General features: G+C 39.6%; 1 protein-coding gene across 5 annotated transcripts in view; it reads left to right on the top strand.

Annotated features, from left to right (window-relative positions):
• DHX57 (DExH-box helicase 57) overlaps window positions 1-27,778 on the top strand; it is a 59,992-nt gene that overhangs the window by 31,195 nt on the left and 1,019 nt on the right. For 3 of the 5 annotated variants that reach the window (XM_061432119.1, XM_061432117.1, XM_061432118.1), the window contains exons 12-23: window positions 1,061-1,266; window positions 4,857-4,973; window positions 9,130-9,226; window positions 10,277-10,450; window positions 11,030-11,230; window positions 12,373-12,649; window positions 16,555-16,650; window positions 16,736-16,819; window positions 19,271-19,408; window positions 20,050-20,124; window positions 21,958-22,092; window positions 26,370-26,570. In XM_061432119.1, the coding sequence (XP_061288103.1) occupies window positions 1,061-1,266; window positions 4,857-4,973; window positions 9,130-9,226; window positions 10,277-10,450; window positions 11,030-11,230; window positions 12,373-12,649; window positions 16,555-16,650; window positions 16,736-16,819; window positions 19,271-19,408; window positions 20,050-20,124; window positions 21,958-22,092; window positions 26,370-26,570 (1,801 nt within the window). Of the gene's footprint in view, window positions 1-1,060; window positions 1,267-4,856; window positions 4,974-9,129; window positions 9,227-10,276; window positions 10,451-11,029; window positions 11,231-12,372; window positions 12,650-15,041; window positions 15,101-16,554; window positions 16,651-16,735; window positions 16,820-19,270; window positions 19,409-20,049; window positions 20,125-21,957; window positions 22,093-24,840; window positions 26,571-27,778 lie in introns of those variants that run through there. The other 2 variants (XM_061432120.1, XR_009739329.1) reach the window with 2 other exon arrangements.

The following is a 27,778-nucleotide window of genomic DNA, read 5'->3' as shown; positions in this document are numbered from 1 at the left end:
TGCAGTGGATGTGGATGTTAAGATGTGTGTTTAAGTTTGGTACTGTATAGAGGATGATCATGTCTCTTGGATGCCAGCAGATTTCTGCTTTTTGGAAAACCTTGCATCTCTTTCCTATTCCTTGACCTTCAGATTCCCAGAGTTTTGTCCTTGCACTGTTTCTTCTCAGGCTTATTTCATTTGTTGCTGCTGTGATTTCAGCTGTTGCTGCTGTGCCAAGAGCTCCCAGATCAGTATCTTCATTCCTAACCTCTGAACTCCAGAAGGAAAACACCTGTCACACCTGACACCTTAAATTTTTTTTCCTTCTCTCTGCTCTTTCTGTTTCTAATAAGCCCCCTCCTAATTCTTTGTTTATTTAATGACGCAATATTCTCAGGCTAACAACCCTAGCTAGATCAGTGGTTTTCAAACTTCATGGTGCAATAATCATACTTAGGGAGCTCATTAAAGTTGTGTTGTGGGCTGTATCCCATTTCCACTGAATGTGAACCTCTGGGGAAATTATCCTTCATTTAGTTTCCCTGTCTTTTTTCTCTTTTCCAAACTCACTACCCCCAAAATTATCTTAAAGCAGATCCAAAAGCATTCCAATGTGTTCTCCACCAGAAGTAGGGCATGACGGAATCCTAGACTGGTGGAAGAATAGCCCGTGAATTGGGCAGAAGTAGAGCAACATTCGGAGAAGGCAATGGCACCCCACTCCAGTACTCTTGCCTGGAAAATCCCATGTACGGAGGAGCCTGGTGGGCTATAGTCCATGGGGTCGCTAAGAGTCAGACACGACTGAGCGACTTCACTTTCACTTTTCACTTTCATGCATTGGAGAAGGAAATGGCAACCCGATCCAGTGTTCTTGCCTGGAGAATCCCAGGGACGGCGGAGCCTGGTGGGCTGCCGTCTATGGGGTCCCACAGAGTTGGACACGACTGAAGCGACTTAGCAGTAGCAGCAGCAGAGCAACATTGTGCTGAATGAGATGTGAAACAGGTGAATGTTGTCATTCCTCACCAACAGACCCACATCCATATCCGCACGTTCCTTTGTCGTCCCTGCTCAGGTATGTGTTGCAGGATGGGAGCCCATACGCCCGCTCCATGAAACAGATGTCAAAGGAGAAGCTCAAGGCCAGGCGCAGCAGAACCGCATTTGAGGAGGTGGAGGAGGACCTGCGTCTCTCCCTGCACCTCCAGGATCAGGATTCTGTCAAAGATGCGGTACCAGATCAACAATTAGATTTTAAACAGCTCCTTGCCCGCTATCAAGGTAATGTGCTTCCTAGGGGAATTTTACAGTTATGCCAAAGGTAACCAGAAAAGAAAAGTATAGCTCTTGTTTCATAGTTATCTTGTCTTTAGTTCATCACAATAATAGAAAAATAACAGTTCCAATACATATTAAAGTCATTATTATTTATATTTACCGGTGGGTTTTTTTCTGATTATAAAAGAAATGTGTTCATTACAGAAAAATGAGATGGTAAAATATAAATTATATTCTTGAGTATTTTGTAACTTTGTATTTTGATGTGATTTTAAATTTAGAATTAAAAGTCTGCTGGACTGCAGTGAACTCTCCTATATCCTTTACCCTGATTCACCAGTTATTAACATTTTGCTTCATTTGCCCTGTGTTCATGTATATATATTTTTCCTGAATGTTTTGAGGGTAAATTGCAGATATGATGTTCTTTAACCCCTAATATTTCAGTATATATTTTCTAGGAACAAGGGCATCCTCTTACATAACAATAGGATATGGGAATTCCCTGGCAGTCCAGTGGTTAGGACTTAGCAGAACCGCTTCTAGGGCAGGATTTGATCCTTCCCTGGTCCCATGGTTCCATGCCTGGTCAGGGAACTAAGATCCTGCAAGCCATGTGGTACGGCCAAAAGAAAAACCCCACAACAATAGGCATGATCAAAATGAAGACATTTAACACAATACAGTACTTCTGTTTAATCCATAGTCCATATTCTCACTTTGTCAATTATTTCAATAATGTCCTTTATTGCTATTTTTTAAATGGTACAGTATCCAACCCAGGATTACATACTGCATTCAGTCATCATGTGTCTTTAGTTTCTTTTGATCTGGAAAAATTTGCCAGCCTTTATTTTTCTTTTATGATTTACATTTTTAAAGAGTTTTGGGCCAAGTATTTTGTAGAATGTCCCTTCATTTGGATTTGTCCAGTGTTGCCTGATGGATAATTTTAGGTTATGTGTTTTTGGTTAGAAAACCACAGAAATAATGTTGAGCCTTGTTCTCAGTGCATCCTATCAGGAGGATAGGATGTTGGCTTGTCCCATTACTGGCAGTGTTAGCTTTGACCAACTGGTGAAGATGATGCCTGTGTTTCTTCTCTGTGTGGTTGTTGTTTATTCCCTTGGTAGTTGATGAGTCAGTTGTAGAGAGAGATTTGAAACTATGTAAATATCCTCAAAATTTCACCTACTAGTTTTAACATTATTCAGTGGGCCTGGAAAATGACCTAAAATGGGCCTAAAAAATCTTTTTTTAGGGTCCACCTGGTGCTGAGTGCTTTTACCTGTGTTGTGAGGTACTCTCTCCTCCCACGCTAGATCCCACCCAACTTTGCTCCTAGGTAGCCTTCCGTATGTCAGCTGGGCTGAATCCATAGCAATCCTAAGATAACTACTTTTGCCTTCTTTTTAAAGCCTAGACAGGTCTCAGCTGCTTTTCCTGTTCTCTTTTCCCTGGATTGCCACCACAACTCCTCTTGGTCCTTCCAAAAAAAACCCAAAAAACTGTTTACCTTTCAAGGTGTAAGGGCCTCAGATCCTTGCTACTTCTGTAGCAGAAAAGGCAAGTGAGCTTTCCTTTTCCTCCTTCCACCAGAGACTCAGTCCTGCGTGGGAAATGGTGATCATAAAGGAGCTAGGGCATTAGCCATTTGTTCTGCTGTTCAGGAAGATTCACATAGCTCCCAAACATTTGACTTCATCTTCCCGACATCCTGGGAAGCGAGGTTAAGAGCACAGACTTGTGTCTTACAGACCTGGACTTAACTCCCCAGGCTGTCATAAAACCAGCTGGGTGCAAGTTCTTCATCCTCTCTATTGCTAGTGTCCGTAGCTATCAAATGTGGTTGTTTAGGAGATTAAATAAGACAATACAAATCAACAGCATAGGGCCAGTCAGTTAGTGCGGGCAGATGAGAATGTCTGACTCAAATGTTTGTGTTCTTTCTGTACTTCATACCAGCTGACAGTTCCCATTTCCTTATTCTGTTACATTAGTTAACAGGACTCTCTTTGGTTTCTCTTTTGAAATTCCAGAGTTTTCTTTAAGAATTTTGACTGGATCTAAGTCACAGTCCTTCTAATGTCCAGCGCAAGGACACAGAAGTTCCGAAAGTGCCTCTGAGAAATCTTTTCTAAGGATTTGAGGTCGGGAGCCTGGCTCTGCTGCTGTTTTCTGTGTGATGCTGGGCCGGTCTCTTAGGTTCTCTTGGTCTCCCTCTCCCTCTCAAACGAAGACTTCTATCTAGCTGATCTCAGTGCTTCCTTTCACCTTTCAGAAAATTAAATGTTGTTCCCTAGCTCAATTTTTAAAACTTTTTCTAGTTGAAAGGGAATAATAAGTCTTTTAAAATATATAATTGATTAGTAAGCCCTGCTGAACTTTTTTTTAATTAAAAAAATATTTTTCGTTTCCCTTTTTTTCCAGTTAACTGGTTCTCCTTTTGGAAAAGTCTGGCTATTTGGAATCTTGGCAAATAAAAATGATTCCTGCTCTACCTTCCATACCATCCACATCTTTGCTTGTGTACCCTGTTTCTTCCTTTGTTTGGTTTTTTACCGACATACGGTTCACTGTTAGAACAGCGTTGTTTAAAAATGGCTTTTGCCTCTCTTCAAGCTTTTCAGCAAAATGTAGGAAGCTTCCCTTCCTTGATACCAACTACAGTTAGTTATTTAGCTGTGGTTAGATTCTGTTTCAGGTGATGGGTCATTAGAAAGACCTAAAGGAAAGGGCAGCTATCTCTGGAGAGTTAGTCTCCCCATTTATGCTGCTCGTTTGTTTGGTTTGGGACTTTGTTTTGTGGTAGTTGCTGCATGTAGACTCTTGGTTATGGCATGTGGGGTGCAGTTCCCTGACCAGGGATGGAACCCAGGCTCCGTGCATTGGGAGCGCAGAGTCTTAGCCACTGGGCCACAAGGGAAGTCCCTGCTGTTTGTTTTTAAAAAAGAGCTTATAGTTTCAAAAAGAGGCTTATAGTACAACATAAGGAACTATGTCTTTTACTAGGACTCATATGAATTAGAAGGAGATTGTAGACCCTTAACCTGAGGTCTGTGGGTAGACTTCAGCAGTGTTGGTGAAGCCATTAAAATCACATGTATTTTTCAGGGAAGATTTGTAACTTTTATGATTTTCTCAAAGGAATCTAAAAGTTAAAAGTCACTGTTGTAAAAATGATGCTGAAAGCTGTGGTCTGTGTGCTTTGATTTTTACAATTACTGTTAGCTGGACTTTGTCTGATACGACTCACAACTTGATTAAATCTGGAAGGGTTTTCTGAAATACATTTGACTTTAAATCTTGTTTCTAGAACTTAAACTGTCAATAGATGCATGATAGATAAAAGGGGAAGGAAGGAAGACAGTAAAAAGTTGCCTCTCTGGCCCTTTGAAGCAGGGCCAGGAGCCTGCTCTTCAGGTAACAAAGTGCTTCTAGTGAGCCTGTACTTTCTGAGAGACTGAAGGAAAAAAGTTCATTTCAGTGCATCATCTGTGTTATTAAATCAAGATACACCTAGTTCCCAGGCATGTTTTCTTCAATAAGGCATGAAACTATTAATATCTTTATTATTTTTACCTTTCTTGCAGGAGTTAGCAAATCAGTCATCAAAACAATGTCCATTATGGATTTTGAAAAGGTTAATCTTGAATTAATCGAGGCCTTGTTAGAGTGGATTGTGGACGGAAAGCACTCCTACCCTCCAGGTAACTGTTGTTTGTCTTAAGCGTGAGCCGGCCAAGGGCAGGGACCCTCCTTCCTGACACGGGGGTTTGTGGGGACAACCTGTCTTCCTGGAGCCCTCATCCCAGTTTTCTTCACCTTTCCATCTCCAGTTGTAAAGTTCCTTATTAGATTTTTCAGGGGGAAATTTTACCTTTTACCCACTTGAGTAAAAGGACATTAACAATACAAAATCCAAAAGGAAGAAGGCTAAAAAGAAGCCTAGGTGTCTGCGTATTCAACACTCATTTGCCTCTGTGCGTGCCTGCTCAGTCGCTCAGTCATGTCTAACTCTTTGCAACCCCTGAACTGAAGCCCACCAGGCTCCTCTGTCTGTGGAATTTTCCCAGCAAGAATACTGGAGTGGGTTGCCATTTCCTCCTCCAGGGGATCTTCCCAACCAAGGGATCAAACCCACATCTCTTGCATCTCCTTCATTGGCAGGAAGATTCTTTACCACTGCACCATCTGGGAGTCCCTGGCTAAATGGGAATCTGGTAATGAGTGTTTGAGTCACATGAAGACTCGACAGTTGGAGACCACAGGACCATGGGGTCAAGAGAACAGACTTTGGAGAATTTGTTAAACTTCCTGTTGTCTACTCTGTAACCTTGGATGATAAAGCCCCTATCTTTTCTATGCCTCAGGCTCCTTGTGGTAAAGAAAAGTAAGTGAAAGTGAAAGTAAAGTCGCTCAGTCGTGTCCAACTCTTTGCGACCCATGGACTTTAGCCCATCAAACTCTTCTGTCCATGGGATTCTCCAGGCAAGAATACTGGAGTGGGTTGCCATTTCCTTCTCCAGGGGATCTTCCTGACCCAGGGATAGAACCCAGGTCTCCCACATTGCAGGCAGATGCTTTAACCTCTGCGCCACCAGGGAAGCCCCATGGTAAAACAAAGACAATAATAAATCCTCTATTTTGAGGATTAAAAGAAACCATATATAAAACACTTAGCACAGTGCCTGGTATATAATTAATGCCCAGTAGCTACTGCCCCTAACAGTATTAAAATTATGCTAGTCTATTTATCATCATTATTATTATGACTGTTATTACTCCTCCTCCTCCTGTTAATAACACAGGGCAATCCCTACTGTTGCCTTGCTCACTGTCTTCTTAGTGGCCCTCTTACCTCATCTGTAGCCCCTTACCCCCAGGATGAATGAATCCCCAGATCTCATAACTGGATCTTTCACATCAGTCAGGTTTCCATCAAATGTCTTCTCTTCAGAGAAGTCTTCTCTGACCACCCTATCTGTTGTCTCTCCCCTCGCTCTATCATAATACCCAAAAATGGGTTTCATTTTTATTATAGTACTTTTAACACTATCCAAAATTGTAGTTCTGCTTACTAATGGTCTCCTTTAGTAGAATATAAACTCTTTAAGAATGAATCAGTTCAGTTCAGTCGCTCAGTCCTGTCCAACTCTTTGCGACCCCATGAATCGCAGCACGCCAGGCCTCCCTGTCCATCACCAACTCCTGGAGCTCACCCAGACTCACGTCCATCGAGTCAGTGATGCCATCCAGCTATCTCATCCTCTGTCATCCCCTTCTCCTCCTGCCCCCAATCCCTCCCAGCATCAGAGTCTTTTCAAATGAGTCAACTTTTCACATGAGGTGGCCAGAGTACTGGAATTTCAGCTTCAGCATCATTCCCTCCAAAGAAATCCCAGGGCTGATCTCCTTTAGAATGGACTGGTTGGATCTCCTGCAGTCCAAGGGATTCTCAAGAGTCTTCTCTAACACCACAGTTCAAAAGCATCAATTCTTTGGTGCTCAGCTTTCTTCACAGTCCAACTCTCACATCCATACATGACCACTGGAAAAACCATAGCCTTGCCTGAATGGACCTTTGCTGGCAAAGTAATGTCTCTGCTTTTCAATATGCTATCTAGGTTGGTCATAACTTTTCTTCCAAGGAGTAAGCGTCTTTTAATTTCATGGCTGCAGTCACCATCTGCAGTGATTTTGGAGCCCCCAAAAATAAAATCTGACACTGTTTCCACTGTTTCCCCATCTATTTCCCATGAAGTGATGGGACCAGATGCCATGATCTTCGTTTTCTGAATGTTGAGCTTTAAGCCAACTTTTTCATTTACACAGTGTTTAGTGACTGCCCTCTTCTGCCTGGATTTTAATCATTAATGGTATTTTCTAAAGAAACATGTGAAACACACAGAATTATTGAAGTGCCTTGTTTCTCACTTCTTGGCAAATAGCCAGTGTTGGTTAATGCATTATCACTGGATTAAATATCTTATTTCATCCCAAAGGAAAAGACTATTATTGAAAAAAGTAAAGTATAGCAATCAAAAATAAATGTTGGAAAGTTATCTGAATTCAAAGTAAAGTTGATGTAGTGATTAGGCAGTTGGTGACATATTGTGAATATTAAAGATAACCTTGATACTGATGGCCAAGCCATGAGTGCAGAGCAGATCAAAGGCACATAGAAATATACAGTTTTTTCCCATTACATATAGATTATTTTACCACTCTTAAATTTTGTGTTACTTTAATAGAGTGAAGCATGGGGTATGTAATGGAAAGAGCATAGATCTGGTACCAGAAACCCCATATTTGTGTTCGCACACCCTTCCTATTAAGCTCTGTTACCTGACTGTGTGACTTGGTCACCTTAAGGGTACTAATACTCTTCTTAACAGGTGGTTATGAGGATCAAATGGAGATAATCCGTATGAACATTCTTTGTAAACTATGAAGTATTAGAATGAACACTGAAAGATGTCTTTTGTCCTTCTCACTTCAATTTTTGCAATAATTTAGTTTCCTTATTTATTTTGTGGGGAGAATAAGCATGATAAATAATTGGTCATGAGTTCGTTGTAGGTAGATCTTTGTTTTACCTTCCATTATACCTAGCACAGAGCTGACAAAGGTACCCAATAAGTATTTGTGAGATTAAAGGAGGGGCTATTGAAGAGTGTCAGTTTCCTCTCTGAATGAAGCACAAAACATGTCTATTGCTGAGTGACTGTTCTTAACACAGAAATACACTATAATCAGTTATCACTTTATTATCTTCAATGTAAAATTTTAAAACCCATAAGACATATTTATGGCATGGTTAATTTCTGTATGGCCTCTTCAACATGTATCTGAATTTAGATTACCAGATTGGTTGGCCAGTTATAGCTCCTTTTTCTCATTTCCAGTGAAATGTTTATGGATTTTACTTAGTAATGTAGAGAAGAGTCTTCCTGTCTTATAAGATTAGAAGGATGACTCTTTCTATAGAAAGAGAATGTCAGAGCCAGTACATTGAAGAAGTATGTTTAAAAAGCTTTGCTAATGATTCTTATGTAACGTAAGGCATTATATTTTTCTACACGTCATATTTTTTTCTGTTTTAGAAAGATAAATACCTCATTCATTTTTTAGTTATTAAGTCAGAAAATATATTTTACAAGTTCGTTTTCCACTTAATTCCCCGGGGACTTTACAAAGACATGGAGTAGGAAATAGCAACCCACTCCATTATTCTTGCCTGGAAAATTCCATGGACAGGGGAGCCTGGCTGGCTACAGTCCATGGTGTCACAAGAGTCGGACATGACTGAGTGACTTTCACTTTACAAAGAAGAGAAAATTGATGGTGAAAAAGTCTCAGATTACATTTTCATTTAAAATTATAATCCATAATAGTTTTTCTTTTTCGCATCTATCAGGTTGATTCTTTTTATACGTTGTTGTTCAGTCACTAAGTCGTGTCTGGCTCTTTGCAACCCCATGGACTGCAGCAAGCCAGGCTTCCCTGTCCTTCACTGTCTTCTGGAGTTTGCTCAAGTTCATGTCCATTGAGTCTGTGATGCTATCTAACCACCTAACCATCTCATGCTCTATTGTTCCCGTCTCCTTTTGCCTTCAAAATTTCCCAGCATCAGGTTCTTTTCCAATGAGTCGGCTCTTCTCATCAGGTGGCCAAATTATTGGAGTTTCAGTTTTAGCATCAGTCCTTCAGTGAATGTTCAGGGTTGATTTCGTTTAGGATTGACTGGTTTGATCTCCTTGCATCCCAAAGGACTCTCAAGAGCCTTCCCCAGCACCACAGTTCAGAAGTGTCGATTCTTCAGGGCTTAGCCTTTTTATGGTCCAACTCTTTTTATATACCCAGGTGCTATACTTGTATTTTTACCGGGACTAGCAGAAATCAAAATGCTGTATGAACAGCTCCAGTCTAATTCTCTTTTCAACAATAGACGTAGTAATCGGTAAGTAATTGTTTTTATATTCTTAATCATCTACTGCAGTTATATGTGAAAAGGAATTACCAGAAAGATCTCTTTGACTGTCATCACCCTCTTTAGATCCTGGTGTCACTGCTCAAGAATATGTTTGTTTATGCCAGCTGGGAATACACAAAGCAGTTTGTTTCAGGAAGTCAACTCATATCTCTATTCCATTATATAAAAATGTTTCTCTTCACTTAGCATAGTATCTCAGCAAAATTGCATGTACAGTTAACCCTGGAACAATATGGGTTTCAACTGCACAGGTCCATTTATACATGGATTTTTTTGTCAATGGTAGATACTGTAGTACTGCATGATCTGTAGTTGGTTAAATCCATGGATGCGGAACCACAGGTACAGAGGAACTGCGTAATAAAGGACTGATTATAAATTATATGTGGGTTTTTGACTGCACAGAGGATTGGCTTTCCCGAATCCCTGGATTGTTCAGTGGTCAACTGCTATTTCAGTTGCCAAATACCAGGGATTAAAGAAGCCAGTGTTAATAACAACAAAGAAATACTACCATTTTGAGAAAAAATGATTTTCAGTGGTTCCTCTTCCAATAGCAGAAAACTCTGGGTATATCTTCGTAACTAAGGGGACAGCTATTTGACAGATGAACACCCCCTAGAAATAGAAGAATGAAGTTTCTTAGCATACACAACTGTCTCGCTCTCTCTCTGGAATTAAGCATAGGGAAAAAAAATTCTTGTTTGGTTAGTGTGTGCTGGGCTTGGGTTACTTGTAGAATATCAACTATTTTTTCTTATTAATTATTTACTACTGAATTACACTCCAGTTTTTCCCAAGTTGATGCAAGGTTTTTAGTTCATAGAACTCAGTAAGTACTTTGTAAGGGTCAGGAAAAGCCTTTTCACTTAGAAGACTTGGATCTTGAGGACAGGTTGTAGAGAAGCTGCTCGTTTTGGGAGTCATATTGCTTTCATAGAAATCCACCCGTTATAACCTGATTTCAGTGTTTTGTGCTAGAACACTCAATATGTTTTTGTTTTTTTGTTTTTTTAGATGTGTTATTCACCCACTTCATTCGTCTTTATCCAGTGAAGAGCAGCAGGCTGTGTTTGTAAAACCTCCTATAGGTGTAACTAAGATTATAATTTCCACCAATATTGCTGAGACATCCATAACCATCGATGATGTTGTCTATGTCATTGATTCTGGGAAAATGAAAGAAAAGAGGTATTCTCTTTTGGTGATGTAAAAGAGGGGCTAAAGATGCCGCAATTGGAGCAGCACAGGTGTTAAAGGCTAATGCTATTAAGCTACGTAGATTACTGTTTGAAAAATCTTTATGCAAACTCTGTAGATATATGAGTGTTTCTATAGCTAGGGCCATGAATCTTACATTCCCTCCCAAACAGAGGTGAAAGTTTAAAATTTTACCTTAGAAGTAATTATTTTTCTTTTTTCATTCATATGCTTTACATGTACTTGTAAAAAGAATTGGTATGGGAGGTGATGGATATGTTAATTACCAAAAGATTGGTAATCATTTCACGAAGTGTGCATATATCAAAACGTCCCATTTAAAAAAATTAAATGGGACGTTATTTTTTTTAAGTTGAATAAAAAACCTGAATGTGGTATATACTAAAGAAGCCATTTAAATGAACACTTAGCACTCAACTATCCCAGAACACGTGGGGACGCTGTCCTTCAACAGAAGTAGAGCAGTTCATCTGATCTGTCCATACCAAATAAAATCTTGGCCACATTTTTATAAAGTAACTCCTTTTTACCTTTTCTTTTACTTTATAGATATGATGCCAGCAAAGGGATGGAAAGTTTAGAGGATACTTTTGTCTCTCAAGCCAATGCCCTGCAAAGAAAAGGTCGAGCAGGTCGTGTAGCGTCTGGGGTCTGCTTCCATTTATTCACCAGCCATCACTTCAATCACCAACTTCTAAAGCAGCAGCTACCAGAAATACAAAGAGTGCCATTGGAACAGCTCTGTCTGAGGTACACGTTGGTCCTCGCTCGTGTCCTGCTTCTGAAAGGTCCCAGTGTTTCTCACCCTACGTTCCATGTTTTCTTTTTTTAGTACAAGATGTTTTGCCAAGCGTGCACTTGGACGAACTCATTCATTTGCAAAGAGCTCTTCAGTGTTGCCTTTACCATATTGCTTCACATCAAGATTTCTTGCATTGCAGAGGATGGCCTTAAAATAGAGCTTAAGAATAACACTTATAAATCAAGAAAGTAATCTAACTTACCAAGAAATTTCTGCTAGGGCAGCACCAATATTAAATCATCACAGGGGAAAATCTGCACCCTCATTATCAATTAGAACAAAGTGAACAAAAGCAACTTGAAACACCATTATTTACCTGGTGAACAAACAAGAACAAATATCATAAAATAGAATGTAGCGAATGAATGAATAATTGAGGTTACTGAAGCTGGAAAAGCTTTGGTTCAGCCTTTCTGAAAATTTGCATAGCATTATATAAGAACTCTAAAGCTATCCATGCCCTTTGACCAAGTCATTATTTTGAGAGAGAATGCCCATAAAATGTTACCCCAAAGGGAAAAAAGTTGCTTATACAAAGATATTATGCTCTTCTTTTATCCAATTGGTATATTTTGAGGTCCTTCTATTACATTAGTACAAATGTAAAGGAATTGTAAGTAAAATAAGCTTTTTACATATTAAATTTTTCTCTTTCGAAAATTACCTAAATTCATAATTTAAAAACAGCTTTTCAAGAGCTGCCACAGGCAGGACACAATGCACGTTAATTTCATAAACAATTGCTATGCAGTTTCAGATGTGGGAAAGAGAGTAGGTGGATCTTTCAGTGTTATTTTGTGATTTGAATCCACTGTTACAGAGAAAAGTATTTTGGAAGTTTATAGAGAGAAATATATTCTGAATCTCAGTAAATTTCAGAATCTGAAAGTGTTTCTGCAATTTATTGGTAGGAGAAGTACAGGACATAAGAGGTTTTTTTTTTTTTAATTTATTTAAATTGACATTGTTTGGTTTATAAAAGCATATATTTGGGAAATTATAAATTATTATTCATTCATGGCAGAAGCTTACTTCTTTGTGTCATCCCACCAGAAATAAACTTGACAATTGTTTTGTTTTCTTGTTTCAGAATTAAAATTTTAGAGATGTTTAGCACTCATAATCTCCAGTCTGTGTTCGCTCGGCTCATTGAACCCCCACACGCTGATTCTCTCCGTGCCTCAAAAATACGATTACGAGACTTGGGAGCATTAACTCCAGACGAAACACTGACCCCTCTAGGGTATCACTTGGCCTCTTTGCCTGTAGATGTGAGAATCGGCAAACTAATGCTGTTTGGATCTATCTTCCGCTGTTTGGATCCTGCTCTCACCATTGCTGCCAGTTTAGCTTTTAAGTCTCCTTTTGTAAGTAAACAGCATTCATCTCAGCTTGAGTCCATAAGTGTCTAAGGGAACCATGGGGGTGCTTCACGGTTATGTGAGCCCCTTAAAATTTTTCCTCTGAGTGTATTATATGTGACTCTTTCAAGGCACAATGTCTAAAACTTTTATCAGATCTTCAAAGAAATCCATGCCCCAAGTAGATTAAGAACTAGAGATCCAGCTTATTTATAAATATGCTTTTTCTGTATCTCCTTTACTTGCCCATTATAGTAAAATAAAAAAAATAAGTGTCCCTGCATGATTTTAAAAAACAATAATACATTGGACTACATTTTTATCAGCTTTATTGAAATATAATTCACCCATTTAAAGTGCACTGTAGTTTTTAGTATCGTGCAGTCATCACCCTAGTCAGTTTTAGAATGTTTTTGTCACTTCATAAAAAACTTACCACTCTCCTATTTCCCTCCAATCTCCCCATCTCCTCCATCCCCAGGCAACCACCAGCTGGTTTTCTGTGTTCATAGATTTGCCTCTTCTGGACATTTCATATTAATGAAATAATATATAGTGTTCTGTGATCAACTTCTTCACTTAGCATAATGCATTTAAGATTCATCTATGTTATAGTATGTATCAGTACTTCATTCCTTTTTATGGCCAAATAATATTCCTTTGTGTGGGTGTACCACATTTTGTTTATCCGTGCAGCACTTGAAGGACATTTGGGATTGTTTCCACCTTTGGCTATAAACTTCCATGTACGTGTTTTTATGTGAACATATGTTTTCATTTGTCTTAGGTGTAAGACCTAGGAGTGAAATAATTTGGTCAAATACTAGCTGTTTATTTAACTTTCTGAGGAACTTCCAGACTCTTCTAGAGTAGCTGCGTTTTACACTTGACCAGCATTTTATCAGGATTGTAATTTCTCCACATCCTTACTAACACTTACTATTATCTGACAGTTTTCTTTTAACTATCCTACATGCTGTGAATTTGTGGTCTTTGATCTTTTCTCTAATGGCCCATGATATTAAACATCTTTTCATTTTCTTCTTGTCCATTTGTATATCTGATAAGAAATGTCTTCAGATAGTTTGCCCATTTTTAAATTGGGTTATTTGTCCTTTATTATTGAGGTAAGCATTCTTTATACATTCTGGATATAAGTTCCTTAACAGATACATGATGTGCAAATGTTTTCTCCTGTACTGTGGTTTGCCTTTTTCACTTTCTTGATCTGTTCTTTGAAATACAAGTTTTTATTTTTATGAATTCCAGTTTATTTAGTTTTTTGTTGCTCAAACTGTTGCTGTAATGGTTAAGAATTCATTGCCAAATCCAAAGTAATGAAAATTTATCTGTATATTTTTTCCTAAAAGTTTTTATAGTTTTAGCTCTTACATTATGGTTTTCACTCCATTTTGAGCTAGCTTTTGTATGTAATGTGAAGAGTCCAACTTCATTCTTCTGCATGTGACTATCCAGCTGTCCCGTCACCATTTGTTGAAAAGGCTATTCTTTCCCCATTGGATGGTCTTTGCATCTTATAAAAAATCAACTAACCATAAATATATGGTTTTATTTCTGGATTCTCAATTCTGTTCCATTGAATTATATGTTTACTTATGCCAGTTTCACACTGTCTTAATTCAAAATACAAAACTCGAATAGTTTTGTAGTAAGTTTTGAAATCAGGAAGTGTGAGTCCTCCAATTTTGTTCTTTTTGTTAGTGTTTTGAGGATTTTTATATCATTTATGAGAGATGCTGGTCTGTAGTATTCCTTCCTTGTGATGTCTTTATCTGGCTTTGGTATCAGAGTAATACTGGCCACGTAATAATTTGGAAAGTGTTCTTGCCACCTTTTTTTTTTTTTTTTTTGAAGATTTTGTGAGGAATTAATTCTTTAAATGCTTGATATAATTCAGTGGTGAAGTCACTTGGGCTTTTCTTTGTGGTTAGTTTTTTTAATAATTAATTCAACCTCTTTACTTGTTATAGGTATATTCAGATTATCTGTTTCTTTTTGAGTCATTTGCATTTTTCTAGGAATTTGTCCATTTCAGCTAAATTACCTAACTTATTAACATACAAACATTCATAGTATTTTATAGTCCTTTTTATTTCTGAGAGCCTGGTAGTAATGTCCCTCTTCATTTCTGATTCTAGTAATTTGAGCCTTCTCTTTTTTTCTTGATCAGCTTGCCTAAAGGTTTGTCAATTTTGTTGATCTTTTCCGAGAACCGGCTTTTGATTTCATTGATTTTCCCTACCGTTTTTCTGTTCTCTATTTTACTAATTTCTGTGATTTATTTTCTTCCATTTGTTTCAGTTTTAGTTCATTTCCCAGTGTCTTAAAGTGAAAGGTTAGGTTATTGATTTGAGATCTTTCTTCTTTTTTAATATAGAAATATACAGCTATAAATTTTCTTCTACGGACGGCTTTAGCTGCATCCCATAAGTTTTGGTATGTTGTGTCTTCATTTTCATTCATTTCAAGTATTTTCTAATTTCCCTTTTCAGTTCTTCTATGACTTATTGGTTATTTAGGCATGTGTTGTTTAATGTCCATGCATCTATGAGTTTCCCAATTTTTTCCTGTTACTGACTTCTAATTTCATTCTGTTGTGGTCAGAGAATATACTTCGTATTATTTTAGTCCTTTAAAACATATTATGATCTTTGTTTTATGGCTAAGCATATGCTCTGTCCTGAGAAGTATTCCATGTAGACTTGAGAATGAACTATTGTTATTGTTATTGGATAGAGTGTCACTCTGCCTTTATTTTCACCAGGGCTTATCTCAGATAGATAGGGGAATAGATAGATGTAATAATTTTCTTCAATTTTAATGTTATACATCATGGAATTGTAAATTCACAGATCTACAAAAAGATCTTAGTTCAGCCCCTTCATTTAACAGCAGATAACAAAACCAAGGACCAGACTAGGTGATGTAGCTTACTCAGCAGCAGTCAGTATTGATGTGAGCAAGACCTCCACTGCCTATTCTCACGTAATTAAATAACCTCTCATTGGCTGTTTTCTTTTACTGGGATATAGAAATTGTTCATTAGAAATACTGGTGTCACCCTTAGCCAAAACTGAACACCTGTCCTTTGCTGGGTTCTGTAAGCATAATATTAATTCCCAACTGTAATCCTTTCCCCACTAGCCTTCCTAAAACAGAAGAAATTTTATTTTCAAGTAGAAATAAATAAAATTTTAATATTACTGTGTTAGCTATAAAGGTGTGCAGGTATACAAATTTAGAAAGAAGCACCATAGTTGGTTTAGATCGACTGTCAGTGTGATATTAGGGCCTCAGTGCAACATGCTAGTGCCTTTAGTATTGATGCATGTGTACCTTGTATCGATACATGTGTACCTTTAGTATCGATACATGAGTACCTTTAGTATTGATGCATGTGTACCTTGTATTGATGCGTGTGTATATTACAGTGAAAGAAGGCAGTGAAAATTAAGTTCTCAGCTAATGTCACTAACTTCTAGGGAAAAGGAGAACCTGTATTTTTAAGAGGAAAAAGCATGAATTATGGGTATAGAAACAGGGGAGACTTAAGTATAAAAGATGAAAAAGAGTCTGTAAAATGAAGGTATCACAGAGTTAACAGAATCTTGGATTTTAGATGTAGCTTTTAGAATGAGTGGCTCTTTGACATCTTGCCACTAGAAAGTAAAAGACCCAAGAGAGGTCATTTTGAGTGGGCAGACGGACTCACACAGACAATTAGGACTGTTGGCTTGGCACTTAACCACCATAATTACTTTTAACCAGTCACCCACTTTGTACTCTGACCCACACAACACACTTCCCAAGCATCTGACTTCAGCAGTAGCAAAATGCCACTTGAAACCTTGGATAAAATGTGTCCTTCAAACCTGGCTTTCTTCCTTTAGGTATCTCCCTGGGATAAAAAAGAGGAAGCTAACCAGAAAAAGCTAGAATTTGCATTTGCAAACAGTGATTATCTGGCCCTTCTACGAGCATATAAGGTAAGTATATAATCTAATAGCTGAGGTTTATTACCAGAGTTGGCACTAAAGACAGAATAACATTTTGGTTTTCTCCAAAATTTAGGGATGGCAGCTAAGTATGAAAGAAGGTATGCGTGCAAGTTATAATTACTGCAGACAAAACTTCTTGTCAGGAAGAGTTCTTCAGGTGAGCTGTTTCTGTGGAGATTTGTGTCCATTCATTTAGTAGTGCACCAGAGGGTGCTGCAGCTTTATCTTGCTTGTCCTACCTTGACATTGAAAATACTACTTTTGGAATATGCTTGGCTTCACCAGCTGTGTAAAACAGACTCCTGAACTATGACATCAGGCCTTCTGTGCTGAACCTTTCAATTCACCCGTTTTTCCTCTTCTCAGTGAATCTGTGTTTAACTTACGTGGAGGCTACAGGAATGTAGCCATTCTGAAGATTACTGCTTACTAGAAGTCACTCTTTTCAGTGATTATACCAAACATCCTTAACCTGGATCCATAACCCCCTGAAATTGTTTGCAAAGTCACGCCCTTATACATACGTGCACTATTCTGGAGAAAGAGAACAAAGCTTTCATTGAGTCTCAAAGGTATCAGTGACCATCCCCAAACCCCTTACTTTCTCCCTAAAACCAAAGAACAAATGGTGAACCATATTTTCTTTTTTAATTCTTCTGTCCATCAGAGGCTACTCTGTCAATGAGTACACAAGAAAGGTTTATTATCTTTTGTGTAATAATAGACAGGGCTCTGTCTTCTGTTGTGACAATATTTTAGGCCCCTTTCCATAGTAGCATGAAATATAACCAGAGTAATAACGGTGTATATACTTATAGAGCCTCCATGTCACTCAAATTTTGAGGCTAGGGAGGTGGAAGGACTTTCTTTCCATATTAGATGATGTTTTGGAATAGAACACAAAACTAATGTTCATACCTGACAGCTAGTTACCTCTCTGCCATAAGGACCGTCAGAGCAGAGATTTTATGTTTTCTTCAGTTCTATATCTCCACTGCCTAGAAGAGTTACTTAGAACATAGTTGATGCCCAGTAAAATTCATTGAATGCATGAATGAATGAGTTTGTTTATTGACAGTGAAGTAAGAGACCTCAAAAACATCCCAGTATTTGCCTTCCTTCTTCTCTGCCTTTGCTGCTGCTGCTGAGTCACTTCAGTCATGTCCGACTCTGTGCAACCCCATAGACGGCAGCCCACCAGGCTCCCCCATCCCTGGGATTCTCCAGGCAAGAACACTGGAGTGGGTTGCCATTTCCTTCTCCAATGCATGAAAGTGAAAAGTGAAAGTGAAGTCGCTCAGTCGTGTCTGACTCTTCCTTTAGGTGTACTACAAAGAGACATTTGGAGAAGATAGAGGCTCTGGCTTTAATCTAAGAATAACAAAAGTAGTGATTTTCGGTCACGGCCACACATTAGATTCACCTGAGGAAGCTTAAAAAAAATGCAAAATGCCCAAATTCCACCCCAGGCCAGTTACATCTGGATCTCTAGGGGTAGGGCCTGAGCATCTGTTTATTCTCCTTGTTGTGAATTCAACAAGTCATTTTCATATGTTGCAAGGGTTGAGAACCACTGGTCTAAAGGTATTTTATATGTAAAGCACAATAATAAATATTTCCTTGAGTCCTTAAGACTTTTAAATGTAAAACATATATTTTAAATTATATTTATGTATATTTACTAGATTTAATCTTTTCTTTAGGCTGTATTTAGATTTTTCAGTGATCTGTGAGGTTCATCCATTACTTCTTTTCACTAAATTCCAGCTTAGAGTGTAGAATTAGTTCTAATAAGATATCAATAAAAGCTTGTCGTGAAATAGAACTCTTGGATATTTGAATCCCATTGTATTTTTGCCATGTTATCCATCTGTACTTGAGACAGTCCAAGAAAACACTTAAATTGTCATCAGAGACAGAGTACCATTGCTTAGCTTTCCATTCCTTTGATTGGCGTCATCTGCTTCTGTGTTGTCTGATAGACAGCCAATATTTGAACAGAAGCCAAAAACAGGTTTGTGCTTTTCATTCTCACACTTGTGCTCAGCTACAGAAAGAGTGTGTAAATCTAAACCACTTAATAGTATTCCTATTCCCAGGGGAAAATGTGAGCCAGCAAGTCCACAGGATAAGAGAAAGGGAACGTTTCTGAAGTGGGTATTCTGCATCCATTGAGAGAGGACACCAACCACTTTAAGCTCAGAGAAGGCACTATAAGGACCCCAGCAGAAAGGAAGTAGGAAAAATGAACAGGGTCACAGCACCTTGAGTTAGGGTTCCAAACACAGTAAGCTACATTTCTGGCTGTAAGTGTTGCCAGAAAAAATCAGACCTGTGCAAAATCTGGTCAGTTTTTTTTTAAACATCATTAACAATTAAATACTCTTTGGGTTTTCTGAAATTTGTGAATTTCTATGTAACAGTTTTACTCTGTCTGCTGGTTTGTGTAAGTGAAAACTGCCCTCTGGGAATGAACAGACAAGATATTCTTCATACTTGTCTGGTAAACCCATGAGTCCACTGTCCACTGAAGTAATTCATTTTTGTAGTCATTCTTGCCTTTGATGTGTCAGTGTCTCTGCTTCAAGACTTTCCCCACTTTTTTCAGGAAATGGCAAGCCTGAAACGACAGTTCACTGAACTGTTATCGGACATAGGCTTTGTTAAGGAGGGACTCCGAGCAAGGGAAATTGAGAAAAGAGCCCAAGGAGGAGGAGATGGTATATTGGATGCCACAGGAGAAGAGGTAAAGTGTGTGCAGTTAGCTCTTATTTCTCTTTAATGACCATATACTTAGTCTATTACCTGAGGAATATCTGTAGGCCTTCTTCACTTAAGCCCTAGGAACAATAGGTTAGTGGCATTCTTGATTTCCTTCTTTCCACAAATGTCAACTAACACTCATAAAAACAAGGGTTTTTCTGTTTCTTGTTGCTTTTGCTATGTTTGTTTTATTTACATTGATTTTTGGTGAGTCCATCAGAGATAGAACAGACTTTCCAATAAAGTCTTATTAATCAGACCAGCCTTTTTCCAAACCAAGGATAGTTTTACATTTAACTATAGGAAGAACAATTCAAAATGAACCTGATGTCACTCTCAGTGCAGTTACTTTCTGGAAATTGGGAACATCTCACAAACCAGAATCTTTCTCTCCACTGATCCTTAGGAACACTGGCTTTATAACTGCTTTGCAGAGATCTTGAAAGTAATTATGGGCTTCTTGGAATGGGTCCTGTGTGAATGTAGTCTAGTAGATTGCTTTCTTAGAAATAATTTTTCAGATTATTTTAAGATAGAAGTCAAAAGAAATATAATAGTAAATTCCAAGGCACGGATGGAAATAGCCACATTATTTTTAAGATTAATGCTGTATTTCTCTCACAGGCAAACTCAAATGCTGAGAACCCCAAGTTGATATCAGCAATGCTGTGTGCTGCTCTGTATCCAAATGTAGTGCAGGTAACAGAATGTTTTCCTGGGCCTCCCACTTCTTGTTTGTTTGATTTGTAGTCGAGAGATGTAAGTTAAGACACTCACATTAATCATCTAAAGACACACACACACACAGCCTTTTAAACTTAGTTTATATTTCCAATCCTTCAGTTCCCCAAATGTGTTTAGATATAGAATCTTCAAAACACATTCATTATATAAAATAAGGTGCCTTTTTAATCCTTATGACATGACACTCCAGAACTCAAAATGGGCATAAATGTCACTGTCAGCCCGTCTGTGCATAACTAATCTAGGGTTAGGTCGAAATCTGATTCTACTACAACTCCCATTATGCCCTCTACTCTGGACTAAAATTAGATAAGAACAAAATCAAGTCAGTGCTTTGCCATGGGACATCTGTGATCTCTTCTGGAAACCATACCTGAATGGACTTGTTGGACTTTTACTTGCGGTTTGATCATCTCGTCCCTGTCAAACTTAGAATGTGAATTTGTCAGAGTACTGAAGCACTTCTCATTAACTTTTTGTTATATACTCAGTTGACATCTGTGGATTCATTTATGGCTTAGTTTTGCTTAGTGCTTGCATGCTTTTGAAACCATTTGCAACTTCTCCAAATGATTTTTTAAAATAAAAGCAATGGAGACAATTAAAAAATCAGAGGTGGATAGGATGAATAAGCCTAACACAGAAGATTTTTAGGGCAGTAAAAATACTGTGCATGATACCATAATGATAGATACGTGTCACACTTGTCCAAACCCTTGGAATACACAACAAAAGTGAGCCCTAACGTAAACTGTGGACTTTGGGTGATTGTGATTTGATAATTTTTTTTAATGAATGTTTCTACTCTTGGTAAGAGTGTAAGTTGATACACCCTTTCTAGATAGCAGTTTCATTTCTGAGGATTTATTATGAGAAAATAATTGCATATTTATGTAAAGATACAGCTAGGAGAACGTTTGCAATTATCAACAGCACTAGAATGAATGGTCTAAACTCCAATAATAGGGAATTTATTGATTAAATTATTATATGTCATTATAGTGAGGTGCTAATTTAGAATTATGTTTTAGGAAAATACAGAAAATGATCCTATATTAGTTTTGGTATACATTTTATATCATTTGTTTGTCTCCATTTCTATATTATGAAAATCTAATAGAAAACTAAAGTGTTTCTCAAATATTGTTATTTCTTAATCATGAGATTACAAGAGATTTTTCCTAGTATATGTATATTTTTTACTGAAGTATAGTTGATTAAGAGTATTGTGTTAGTTTTAGGTGTAGAACAGTGATTCAGTTATATATATTTTTCAGACTATTTTCCATTATAGGTTATTAGAAGATACTGAATACTGTCCCCTGTGTTACACAGTCCTGTTACTTTCTACAGTGAATATGGGGGTGTGCACATAAGCTTTTCAGTTGTTCCAAGTGAAACAATGTATTCATTCATAGAATTTTTTTTTTTTACTGTTTTGAAAAATTCATTTGGAAGTATTGGACTGGCATGGGAAGTGTCAGCGGATTGCTGGCCAGTGTTGCCAGCAGGATCTCTGTCCCCCATGCTCAGTGCACAGCTGAAACATCAGCGTGGTTTCTCCCCAACGTGGCTGGTGTGTGTAGTCACCCAGGACTACCGCACTTATATCCACCCTTCTTCATGGGTAGAAAAAGAAAGCAAGCATGCTTATACTGCTTTCAAAAGGAAACTAAGAGAGAGGGAAGACACAGCAAAGGCATTCAAGCAAGATTGGTTTTGTGTCGGGATATACCCTACAATGGAAGTACATATATATTTTTTTTCTCATAACTATGTATTATTTAGGTGAAAAGCCCAGAGGGGAAATTTCAGAAGACCAGTACCGGAGCTGTCAGAATGCAGCCAAAATCAGATGAGTTGAAGTTTGTCACCAAGAACGATGGATACGTACACATTCACCCTTCATCGGTGAACTATCAGGTCAGGATGGCTGGGTAAACTTACAGTCAGGTTCCACACCCACAGATTCAACCAACACAGATGGTGTAGTTCTGTAGTATTAGCTACTGAAAAGACCCAAATCTGAGTGGACCCACATGCTTCAAAGCCTTTTTGTTCAAGGGTCAGCTGTTTTTACATGTGGCAGGTCCTGGGGGAGAAACAGCCCCTTAATTCACCCAAACCTTGTTCTGTCACTTGCTGTCCTTAGGTGCTGACTTGGGGAAGGTTGAATAAGCACAGATGTGCTGGAAATTGAACTATTAAGCCTGCTTTCAGATACAAAATTGTTTCTTGGCAGAAGTGACTTAAAATGTCGTGATGTAATCCTTTGCCTCTGTCTGTGCCTTAAGAGGCCTTGACCTATTCTCTGATCCAGGCTTCTCAGCTCCCACTCTTCTTCAGCCTCTTGCTGGGTGCCTTCTGCTCGCATCACTCCACTAAATTCATCAGAAGTCGTGAATAACTTGCAAGTTGTCAAATCTTGGGAACAAATTTCCAGCTTCTCATCATTCTTGACTCATGTAGTATATGACACTGCTGACCTCCCTACCTCTTGAGACTATCTTTAATGTTTTTTGCTTCTGAAATATCACTTCTGTCTCCCTGATCATCCCCTTCTAGCTCCTTTACTAGATTCTCCTCCCTTGCTCTGAAATCATGGTTCTGTCCCTGTCCTTATGTTCTTACTGCAGGGCACATAATCTTCCTGAACCACCAGAGCACACCAACTGCCACCTACATGTTGACACAGACTCCAGATCTCTCTCGTGCTTGGTTTCTTCTCTGAGTTCTTGCTAGAAATCACCATCTGGGTGCCTTCTTGTCGCCTCAAACTCAAAAGCTGAAAAACCAAACTCATTATCTCTGAATTCACTGCTCTGTGTCCCCTGTCTTGGTGAAATGGAACCAAATCAGAACCCTGGAGTCACAGAAACCCTGCTTCTTTTCTCCTGATGCTAATCTGATTGGTCACCAGGTCCCAGTAATTCCACCTTTTTGACATATCTCAGATTTGCCCACTTCTCTTGTCCCTGCTGCCATTTCCTCAGTTCAGACCCCAGACATCTGTCTCGTGCCTGAAGTACTAATCTTACGTCCCATGCTCACTCTCTAGTCCTTTATACTACTGCTTCCAGGGTCACCTTTTCAAAGCACGTCTCTGATCATGTCATGAGTGTTAGTCACCCAGTCATGTCCACCTCTTTGTGGCCTCTTGGACCACAGGCTTTTAGCCCACCAGGCTCCTCTGTCCATGGAATTCTCCAGGCAAGAATACTGGAGAGGGCTACCATTCCCTTCCCCAGGGGTCTTTTGAACCCCAGGTCTGCTGCATTGCAGGCAGATTCTTTACCGTCTGAGTCACCAGGAAAGCCCACCTTTACAAAACACACCTTTGTTCATGTCATCAGATCAGATCAGATCAGATCAGTCGCTCAGTCATGTCCGACTCTTTGCAACCCCATGAACCGCAGCACGCCAGGCCTCCCTGTCCATCACCAGCTCCCGGAGTTCACCCAGACTCACGATCATCGAGTCAGTGATGCCATCCAGCCATCTCATCCTCTGTTGTCCCCTTCTCCTCCTGCCCCCAGTCCCTCCCAGCATCAGAGTCTTTTCCAATGAGTCAACTCTTCGCATGAGGTGGCCAAAGTACTGGAGTTTCAGCTTTAGCATCATTCCTTCCAAAGAAATCCCAGGGCTGATGTCCTTCAGAATAGACTGGTTGGATCTCCTTGGAGTCCAAGGGACTCTAAAGAGTCTTCTCCAACACCACAGTTCAAAAGCATCAATTCTTCGGTGCTCAGCCTTCTTCACAGTCCAACTCTCACATCCATACATGACCACTGGAAAAACCATAGCCTTGACTAGACGAACCTTTGTTGGCAAAGTAATGTCTCTGCTTTTGAATGTGCTATCTAGGTTGGTCATAACTTTCCTTCCAAGGAGTAAGCGTCTTTAATTTCATGGCTGCAGTCACCATCTGAAGTGATTTTGGAGCCCAGAAAAATAAAGTCTGACACTGTTTCCCCATCTATTTCCCATGAAGTGATGGGACCAGATGCAATGATCTTCGTTTTCTGAATGTTGAGCTTTAAGCCAACTTTTTCACTCTCCACTTTCACTTTCATCAAGAGGCTTTTGAGTTCCTCTTCACTTTCTGGCATAAGGGTGGTGTCATCTGCATATCTGAGGTTATTGATATTTCTCCCAGCAATCTTGATTCCAGCTTGTGTTTCTCCCAGTCCAGCGTTTCTCATGATGTACTCTGCATGTAAGTTAAATAAGCAGGGTGACAATATACAGCCGTTGTTTAAAACTCTTCGTCTGTGGAGTCTCTTTGTAGGTGGAGTCTACTGTAAACTCTCCTATAACCTTTCACATCTATCCCCTTCTTAGACCATGTCCCCCCACCCCAGCTGTCATTCTTTATGCTCCAGGCCACACCAGACTACCGACAGTATCTCCCAGTGCCATGACACAGGACGCACTGTTCTCTGTGCCTGGAGTGGCATTCTCATTCCCCGGCAGGCTCCTCCTTATCCTTCAAGCCCAGTGCTCCTCTCCAAGTTGCTTCTTACTCCTGTTCCACCACCATATAGTATGCGTTTTTCTACTGTTGCATTTATCACATTCTTTTATGGTTTATGGTATGTCTCATTCATAGACTTTTGAAATTCCTGAAGACAGGAATTGAATTTTACTCATTTCCACATTCTCCACGTCTAGCACAGTGCGTCGCCAGCATGAAGGCAGATGTTCAACAAAGCTTCATCTTGATAAAGAGATGGAGGAAAAGAGAATGAAGAGAGTTTGAAGTGTGAGGGCTGGTCAACCCCTGGAACTACTGAATGGAGTGTCAACAAAGCATGAAAAATATCTCCTTAAGCACAGAAGGGCCTGAGGACTAGGAGATCATCTGCCCTCTCCACTGCATGTGTACTTAGAAACCAGGGGCCCAAGTTATCTCCACTCCTCTCCTGAGTTTACCATGGCATTTCTGCAGTAAATCTAAGTCATCCATGCATCCAGTCAGTACCTGCCACCCGGTCTGTGCCAGGCACCATTGTAGGCCATGGAGGACAGCTGATGAGCTAGGGAGACACAGTCTCTGCCCTCAGGGAGCTTACATTCTAGAGGGGAAGACAGGCAAGAAATAAGTAAACAATCTCAGGTGAACAACAGATGTTAGAAAGTAAAACCATAAGAGATTGAGAGTGACAGGAGAGGGTTTTTAACTATAGTTGAAATTAACACAATGTTGTAAATCAGGTATATAGCTTCAGATGCATTTCTGTTACAGGTTACTACATATATTGACTATAGTTCCCTGTGCTATACAGTAAATCCTTGTTGTCTTTTATATACAGTGGTATCTATTAATCTCACATTCCTGATTTACCCGTCCCCCCTCAAGAGGGGCTGTTTTACATAGTGTGGTAAGGGAAGAGCCCTGAGGAGAAACAACTGGACAGGTCCTAAATGAAGTAAAGGGCGAGTCATGCAGGTATCTAAGAAGAAAACCTTCCAAGCCGGGGAAATAAGTGCAAAGACCATGAGATGAAAGCACATTTGGTGTGTTCCAGCAAACGCAAGAAGGAGAAGGCAGCCAGTGCAAATGAGGGGGAAGGTCAGGGGCGGCGGTGACAGAAGAGCTGGGACAAGCAGGCAAGGATCAGGACATGTGGGACCTTGTAATCCACAGTAAGGATCTGAGATTTTATCCTTGGAAAATCTCTGGAGGGTTTTGAGCCCTAACTGGTTTTTAAAAGATCACTGTGGCCACTGTATGGAAAAGAAACTGAGGATGCAAAGGGGCAAGTACACAGCAAGCCACTGCAGTGGTCTGTATGAGAGGATGGTTTGCACGAGGTGGTGGCTGTAGAAGTGGAGAGTTCATTGTGTATTTTGAAAATAGAACCATCAGGACTTAGTGATGATAGAGTGAGGGAGAGAAAGCAATCAAGGATGCTTCTAAATTTGGGGCTTGAGCAGCTAGGTGAATGGGAGTCTCACTTACTGAGATAGTGAACCCGACAAGCATAGGAAAACAGAGAGTTCCCTTGAACGTAAGTCCAAGATACTTCTTAGCTGTCCAGGTGCAGACATCCAATAGGCAGCTGCAAGTACAAGGCTAGCGCTCAGGGGAAGGTACAGGCTGAAGGTCATCTGGGGAGTCACTGGACAGGTAACAGGTAAGTCCCTGGGACTGGTGGGATTCTGTGTATGTCACCAGTGACATCACTGTCATGTTCCAGGTCAGACACTTTGACAGTCCCTACCTGGTATACCACGAGAAGATCAAAACTAGTCGCGTGTTCATCCGAGACTGCAGCATGGTGTCTGTGTACCCACTGGTCTTATTTGGAGGAGGCCAAGTGAATGTGCAGCTCCAAAAGGGAGAGTTTGTTGTTTCCTTGGATGATGGTTGGATCCGCTTTGCAGCTGCTTCCCATCAGGTAAGGGATAGGGGCTCTGATAATATGAAATACAGGGCATTCCTTCAGGGAACAAGGACAGCAGAGCTGCCTTAGAGTGAATGATGCGTGTGCCGGGGACACTGAGCAAGACCGAGGCTGAAGTAAGGCCAGGGGTGGAGCTGTAGTAAGAGCTGAAGAAGTGCGCTGCGAGGGAAAGCCCAGGACAGTTGTGTGAAAGGACAGAAGCTGTGAGTGAGGTATTAGAGCTTTCTGTTATAGAAATATAGATTCAAAGAAAACATGGGTGAGCAGAAGTAAAAATTACCCTGATTCTACAGCCACCTTTAAAAAAAGATAATGGGTCTAAATGTTTTTATTCTCAGGTCTCAAATTATTCAGTATATGGAGTCTCTAGAAAACATTTAAGGGAGCGTATATTCAAGAAAAAATTTTAATATTTGCATCTGTTGGAAATCTTCTAATCTCCTATTGCAGGGGGCAGAAACACCAATTCAAACATTACAGTAAAATACACCAGTGAATTCCCTTTTAAAGTCTAAAGCAGCACTGCTAGGAAAAATATACGTGACACATACCTAAGAATTTTTCTAGTAGCCACATTTTAAAAAAGTAAATAGGTGAAATTAATTTTAATGTATTTTATATAGCACAATTTTAATATATTTTATATAGCATAAAACATTTAAAAGTTTTAATTATATCATGTAATCAGTGTAAAAAATTGAGATTTTTATATTCTTTTTCATACTAAGTCTTCAAAATCTGGTGTGTATTTTATAGTCACAGTATATCTCAGTTAAGACCAGGCACATTTCATGTGTCATGAGATTAGCCACATGGAACAGTACAGGTCAGGAGGGCCAGGCAGGGTTGGTTTGATTCAACTGCTTAACGACAAAAGCCCGGCTGGCCCCTGGTATAGGATGGCTGTAGCTCCTGCACGTCCATGCAGCACACATGGCCCACGAATGGAGACAGAACGCTGCTTTCCTGAAAGCACACCTCTTCTAAACCGGTTCCTGTCGCTGCAGAATGTCATGGCCTCTAAGGCCTGGATCCCCTGAACCATTCACTCTGGTGCACGGCATGAGCCGATTAGATCAGAGTGTCTACTCCAAGGTTGCCACACAGTGGAGGAAGAGCCAGACAGGTGTTGGCCAGATGTCCACAGTGCCACTACATCAGCACGAGCAATGTGGTGCTGTCTCCCACCCCACCTCCTCACC

This window comes from Bos javanicus, chromosome 11 (assembly GCF_032452875.1).
Source record: "Bos javanicus breed banteng chromosome 11, ARS-OSU_banteng_1.0, whole genome shotgun sequence".
In the NCBI taxonomy this organism is placed as follows: Eukaryota; Metazoa; Chordata; class Mammalia; order Artiodactyla; family Bovidae; genus Bos; species Bos javanicus.
This window is presented reverse-complemented; position numbering and strand designations above follow the sequence as displayed.